The sequence below is a fragment of the Mastomys coucha genome, unplaced genomic scaffold (genome assembly GCF_008632895.1).
Source record: "Mastomys coucha isolate ucsf_1 unplaced genomic scaffold, UCSF_Mcou_1 pScaffold8, whole genome shotgun sequence".
NCBI lineage: Eukaryota > Metazoa > Chordata > Mammalia > Rodentia > Muridae > Mastomys > Mastomys coucha.
In genome coordinates, this window is record NW_022196914.1 from 52,794,164 (window position 1) to 52,801,851 (window position 7,688).

The 7,688-nt window shown below is 37.6% G+C and overlaps 1 protein-coding gene across 2 annotated transcripts in view; it reads left to right on the forward strand.

The window, feature by feature from the left end:
* Positions 1 to 7,688, forward strand: part of Dhfr (dihydrofolate reductase) — a 30,211-nt gene that overhangs the window by 6,467 nt on the left and 16,056 nt on the right. For both annotated transcript variants that reach the window (XM_031360468.1, XM_031360467.1), the window contains exons 4-5: positions 4,356 to 4,482; positions 7,056 to 7,171. In XM_031360468.1, the coding sequence (XP_031216328.1) occupies positions 4,356 to 4,482; positions 7,056 to 7,171 (243 nt within the window). The remainder of the gene's footprint in view (positions 1 to 4,355; positions 4,483 to 7,055; positions 7,172 to 7,688) is intronic.

Consider the following 7,688-nt stretch of genomic DNA (forward strand, 5'->3'; position numbering starts at 1 on the left):
TATATATATATGTATATATATATGTATATATATATATGTATATACTACAAATATATATATGTGTATATACTACAAATTGTCTAACACTGCAGATCATCTTTATAACAGCTATTCTAAGTTTCATGGTGTAATAATTTTTTATGATTTCTCTACCATATTCTTTCTAGTAATAACACTCTCCTCTTTATAAAGCCTTTCCCTCTGATCCACACGCGTCACCCATTCAGGACTGAGTTACTGGGCCTCTCCTCCCTCCTCTGGCTCCAGGTAGCTTTGGGATTTAAGCAGGTCATGAATGAAGCTTGCTGAACCTCGACTGTATTACCTGCTAAATGAGATTAGTAAAACAGCTCTTAGGATGATTTTTCAGGATTCATTGGATTCTGTATGTTAATTGTCTCACTCAGGAAAGGTACCTGTTATGATTTGCATTTTCAATGTCCCAGAAATCTCTTGTTATAGTTGATGGACTTATGGGGGGGGGTGGGTATTGGATAATGAGGACTCAAACTGACTTTATCAATCTATTGGTAAACTTCACAACTAAATGGATATTAGGAGACAGTGCCTGATTGGGGAGATGATCATTTAGAACCTAGATTTGGAAAGGAATCTGCTTCCTGTCTTCCATGAAGTGTGTCTCATTGCTCTAGCACATGTTTCCTGGCATGGTTATGTCAGCCCAAAGCAATGCTAGTGAACTATAGCACAAAGTAGTGGGCCAGACTAAATCTCTCCAGCCAAAAGTTGATTGCTCAAGTTTCTTATCACAGTTAGAAGAAATAACCAAACACAGTACTTAGCAGATACTAGTTCCTAACCTCACTGCCTTGTAGCTTATAGAAAATACTAATATTAGGAGGTCGGGGGAGAAAAATGAACATTAATGGTATTTGATTCCTCTTTTTAGTACATAAGCTTTTTGCCTTTTATTTTTTTAAAGATTTATTTATTTATTTATTTCATGTATGTGGATAACACTGTCACTGTCTTCAGACACACCAGAACAGGGCATCTGATTCTATTACAGATGGTTGTGAGCCACCATGTGGTTGCTAGGAATTGAACTCAGTATCTCTGGAAGAGCAGTCAGTGCTCTTAACCACTGAGCTATCTCTCCAACTCAACTCTTTTGCCTTTTAACATTGGTTGGGTCATAGTGGATAAACTCGTGATTTCACCTTTCACCTTAGCAAATCACTTTTTTTTTTTTTTTACATCTTGAATACCAACACTTAAATAAATCTCTCTACCTAAATCAATACATACCCTCTCCTTTATTCTAGGTGAATAGAGACGGCACAATTGTCTTCATTAGTATTTTTGAGCCTCACCTCATGTTACTTTTTTCCTACTCTTAACTTTCTCTGAGTTTTTATGTGTTAAATTACTTCACTGTAGCCTACAGTGATCTCTAAGGAGGCATTCTGTGTCTGTGCTTTGGGGCATGGTTTTCCTTCTGTTGACACTCAGTGGAGGAGTCGGGCACTATCATTACGCCACCAGGGATTACCACCATGTCTGCAGCCAGGTCCTCTGCATATCTTCCTATTCTGGTTTCATGCTTTAGCCATTGCTGAGGTATGTCTCATTACCATCCCATCGCAGTAGGTAAAAGGACTTTTAAACCTTTATTGCCAGCCTAGAAGCTGAGAAGTCTTTACAGAATAAGTGGTCTTTAGGTGTCCTAAAAATAAGTTCATCCTAATAACTTAACTTTGTATATCAGAAATTATAAAATATTGTACATTTTCCCTACTTGATCTATTAGAAACTAAATTACTATCTAGTAGCTACATGGGAGGCTGGTCCTACTAAATGAACTAATGATTTACACATTGTTTCTAAATGGAGTACCTTCTTAAAAACTGTTTCAAAATGGAGCATCTTACTTACACATTGTTTCTCTTAATCCTCTTAATTCTAGTTAAGAAAAAAATACCAGCCATGTCCACACAATTCTTGACACAGAATTCATATAATTGCCCCTTTTCTTTCGAGTCACACCAATTTATTTTGTGTTGTTTTGTTCTGCTTTGGTTTTTTTAAATAAACTAGAGTTTATTCAGATTTCACCAGTTCTCCCATTGCTGTTCTTTTATTATTCTAGGATCTAAATCAATATCAAGCATGTGTTGTTTCTCTTCATTTTCTCCCAACCTATTACAAGACTATTATTTAATTACAATTAATTGAGGTTCATTTTATTCTGAAAACTTGTTTTTTAGAGTTACTATGACCAAGAAAATATCCTAAAATAAAGAGCCAGAGTGACCTAAAGATAGAAATGAGACCTTCGTTAAATGAAGCACTGACTACGATAACCTGGGTAGGTCAGTTGTGTTTAAGACACCTACCTGTGCGTAAAAACGTCAATCAACAGCTATTTGAAAGCTGGAAAAGCACAAGGTACCAGGAAGACATGAGAGCTACTCTGCTTTGAAGAAGTCATAGAGGAATTGTTTTGGAAGTAAGGGACTTGAGTTTGTTCAGTCTTTAGACAGGATAAATTTTGTACTAATAGGGTATGCAAAGCTTACTGGAAGGCACAACATTTTCTTTCTACATGAACCTTTTTCTTAATTGGGAGCATAAAAGTTGTTCAGCTGTGAGTGACTATAAATCAGACTCTGGATCCTGGAGAACATTTCAAGAAAAAGTAGTAGAGAAAGAAGATCCTCAGTAGACCAGGGAAGCTCTCTTGCTCTTGGGAGCCCTGGGTTAGCATATTGAGTTCAGGACTTCATCAGTGATTTCTTATTATTCTGTGTGGACTAGGCATCAAACCCAGGACCTCAGGCATAGTGAGCACATTCCTGTTCCTGTGGAGATCATAATGCTCTGAGCTTTAGACTGTATCAGTTTCTTAATCACCATTCCAGGCACTATAGACTATTTATGAACTAGATTCATGACTCTTAAATCTTTCCTCCTGTTCTGTCCTTGAACACAGCTGTATCCAGTCTTGTCCCTGAAGTTACCCTGATAACCTTTAGTGATAGCTCTGCTGATTTAACTTACTTCAGCCTCCACTGTTTTGTTTTGTTTTTCCAGTGTAAGTCCAAATATATTTTTGCTCTATCCTAATTCCCTTACATATGACAAAGAGTGAAAAAAAGTAAAATAGAAATCAAGAAGAGAGAGAGAATGCCACCAGGAAAATGAATAGTCCCCATTAGTCCTTGATTAATCATTGTTACAACTACCAGTTCAAAGATGATTATGTAAGTAATCCTTTTAAAGCACCAGCTAAGAAGTTGACATTGAATTAATAATTTCTATTCTGTATCTAATCACTATAAAAGCCTGGTTGTGTAAGTTTCCTCATCTATAAAGAGAACTGCAACTCCCCTCACCATCAAATATGGATCTGAAATTGAGCTAGTCAGCATAAGCAGTGAGTTTATTTAACATTTTACTTGCTGAGTATTAGTTATATAACTGGTAACAAGCTCATTTTCAAATACTCTCTCCTTTCCATATTGTTCAAAATATGACAGTTCTTTTCCCCACATACATTAACAATCTGAATGCTGCTTCAGGTGTTTCAAAATCATGTGGCTATTCTCTGTCTAATATTTAATAGGTCAATATCCAAACTGACAGAACTGTTCACTAAACATCTACATAGCAACTGTGTGGATTCTGCCACTAAACATCTGCACAGCCATTGTGTGGGTTCTGCCATTAAACATCTGCACGGCCACTGTGTGGGTTCTGCCATTAAACATCTGCACAGCCATTGTGTGGACTCTACCATTAAACATCTGCACAGCTCCCATGTGGACTCTGTCATTGAACATCGATCTGCACAGTCATCACATGGACTCTACCATTAACTTTACTGTGCTGCTTTGTCGCAGTCACCACTCTGGTTGCTGCTGTTTATCCACACATTTCAAAATAAAGGGGAGAACAAGTCCATTTCCCCCAAATGTATCCCGTGTGTCATTAATTAGAACTCCATCTTGCTCTAGCTTGTGGTAGGTATTAATACAGCGAGATGCGTGTGAACTAAGTATTGACAAAGATTTACCTATGTAACCCTATTAAGCTCCCAGGAAGTCCCTTACTGTCCACCCTGACCTTCGCCCCACCACAGCAGAGACAGCTACTGTTGAGGTTGTTTCCCACTATAGATACAATGGGGTGTCACATATGGCTTTATGTTTTGATTTGCAACTACTGTTCAGGCATGAAATGTAGAATGGATATTGGACCCTGGCCATACATTCCAAGTACTTTGAGTTGAAAGAATTAGTTTTCGTAGTTGGGCTGGTGCCAGTTCAGATTATTTGACTAGTGTAGACAGGCTTTTACAAAAACCGTAATTTTTTTTTTTTTTTAAACCTCAGGGAACCACCACAAGGAGCTCATTTTCTTGCCAAAAGTCTGGATGATGCCTTAAAACTTATTGAACAGCCAGAGTTAGCAAATAAAGTAGACATGGTTTGGATAGTCGGAGGCAGTTCTGTTTACCAGGTAAGTAGAGTTATAGGTAGATAGAAAAAAATACCCTTCCCTACTTCCCACCATGCACATAGGAAGCAGCACATCGTCCTTACTATAAGCTACACAGGTGTGGTGTCCAAGTGAATTATTTGATGCTGTCATGCAAAATAAATACTAAGGTAAATTATAAGATTTACCCTATAATTTATAAGGTAAGATTTATAATTTATAGCAGCCATACTTATAAGTAGAAAATATTTATATGTTAATGTATAAAATTTTGTATTACATGATGATGTTGTACCATATTTCATGTGCTTTAGGCAGATTCACCCACCTACTCCCATCAACTTCAATGCCTTATTTTTAAGTCTATTTTTAAACTGGCAAATAGACAATCTGAAACTTGTCTTTGTGGAGTGACTAAATTGAGATATATCACCTTGCCTATTTTTTGTGATGGGAACACTTAAAATCAACTCCCTGCAATTTGAAGAGCACGGTAAGTAAGACATTGTTCCTCACCACAGTCGCCATGCAGTGCAGTAGAGCCCCAGACCTTATTCTTCCTGTGTAACTGGAGTCTTGTGTTCTTTGGCCAAGCTCTTCCACATGCTAGTCATTTTCAATTCAAAATACTAGTTGTTTTCAGTTTAAGAATCAGTCTGATTTCTTGAGCATAGTGCTTATCTTCTATGGTATGGCTTTCAACTCCCAGGATATGCCCTGGGTGTGCTGCTGTGTTTATCCTCCAGGATAAATGCCATGCTGAGAAGAGCATGGGCTCTGTCAGCACAGGCAGACAGATGAAAACTTTACCTGAGGGCAGCAGGAGATGGCATGGTTTCATATCGTAGTGGAAAATAATAGGCAAAGCAGAAAATACTCTTTTCCTGATATCATTTGGTACCAAGTGACTTCCGGTTTGCTTGTTTGTTTGGCTATTCTCTGAAAAGGTTAACATGTAGAAGTAAAATCAGTCCCACCCCTTTGGGGTCTGTGTTAACATGTATGCACAGAAATGATTCGAGGGAGGAGGATTACAGATTCCTAAGATGATTATAGCTGGCCTGTGCCTCACAGCCCTGTAACATTGTCTCATATTAAGATACACTCTGTAGACTAAGTGCTAAATGCACTTATGTAATTAGCTCTACAGTAAGAGAGTGGAGGCCTACAGGTTGCAATGCTTTCACCCTGTCCTCCCATACCAGCTCGGAAGTGGAGTATACCAGTGCTCACAGCACAGCCACTTTTACTATAAGGAAGAACCCTGTGGCTGTCTACGCCAAAATGTTCACTATATGTCTTTCTATGGAAGGCTCATCCTGCTCTGATGTAGAGCTGCAGACGTAGCTACAGATAGTCATTGTCAACTTCTCTGATATGGGTTACAGTGGAAACTAGTAGAATATTTATTTGATTGCAGCAGTGATAATAAATGATTTAACATAAGCTAAAATACTGAAAAGAAAAAGTGTTCTATGCTTGTATTTGGAAGTTAATAACTTGAAATCTTATATATGCATGTATTTCTTCCTATATATGTTTGAGGATCGATAGTTTTATCTGCTCTTAAGAATCATCCTTCCCATTAAAAATATAAGATATTTCTTCCAAGGCCATTTTATCTACAGACTATCAAATTCACATCATAGACTGGTTTGAAAAGTCGTTAACCAGAACAAACTGAGCACCATCATTAACAACAAGAGGCAAGATGGAATGGGGGCAGTTTTAGGTAATGATGGAGTAAGAAAGGTTTACCAATGGTGCTGAAAACATGGCTTTGCAGTTAAGAGCTCTTGCTTACACAATCGTGAGGACCAGCATTCATATCCCAGTCAGTACCCATAGAACAAATAGAGCATTTGAGTGATTCCATAACCCCTCCCAGCATAGACACACACAGGCACATTTACTCACACAGACACAAATAGTGAGTAAATAAATTTTAAAGAAATGGTATACTGAGTGTTCCAATGGTGTTTTCAACAGTGACAGTCTCACAAAAGTACTTTGTTACTCAAGTGTACAGATGCAAACTTCTCTTTGGAATAGCAACTAGGTGATAAGGAATAAACCCTTATAAGAGCAACTGAAGGAAAACAGTGTGACTGAATGCTTAAACTTTAAAAATATATACATAATAAACTAGAGGCCAGAATATATTTTCACAGTTACTACTTATGGCTAGTGTTATTGTCAGTGTAACTGAGGCTTCAGAGTAGAGGGTTTATATAGTAAGTTTTGAGGGACTGGAGAGATGGCTCGTGGTTAAAAGCACTGGCTGCTTTTCAGAAGACTTGAGCTTAGATCCCAGCATCCACATCAGGTGGCTCACAACCACCTCCAACTCCAGCTCCTCTGGCCTCCACAAATATCAGTACTCACATACACATACCCACACAAAAAACATATAACATATAGGCATCATTTTTAAAGCAAATCTTTTTTTCAAAATACTTTATACATAGTAAGACTGAACAACTGTAAACATGCATTTAATGCGTAGTGCAAACTTAACGAAAACAGGAATCTTCTGGTCTCTTTGCCTTTCAACACAGCTTAAGGAGAGTGATACCTTGTGTTTTGTTTTAAAGGAAGCCATGAATCAACCAGGCCACCTCAGACTCTTTGTGACAAGGATCATGCAGGAATTTGAAAGTGACACATTCTTCCCAGAAATTGATTTGGAGAAATATAAACTTCTCCCAGAGTAAGTATACAATTATTAATTAGTGAGAAGCACTGCCGGGCGGTGGTGGCTCACATCTTTAATCCCAGCACTTGAGAGGCAGAGGCAGGCAAATTTCTGAGTTTGAGGCTAGCCTGGACTACAGAGTGAGTTCCAGAACAGCCAGAGCTACACAGAGAAACCCTGTCTCGAAAAAACAAAAAAAAAAAAAGAAAAAGAGAAGCACTTTAAGGACTAATTACAGAAAGAAAGGGGAAGCAAGTAAGAACAAAGTACAATGATATATATGTATGAAAATTAACATGTCTCAGCAGAAGCCATAGCTTAAATAAATAAATTAGTAATAAAAAGAGGAAAAGAATTACAGAGAAGAGTAACTTTCCAGATTTGATTTGAAGTAGCAATGTGTTATGTAAAAAGATACTTTTTAAATAATATTTTTATTTATTTGAAAATTTCATACAATGTATTTGGATCATATTCATCCTCTCTTCCACCTTCTTCCAGGTCATGTTCTTTCTCTCTAAGAACAAAACAA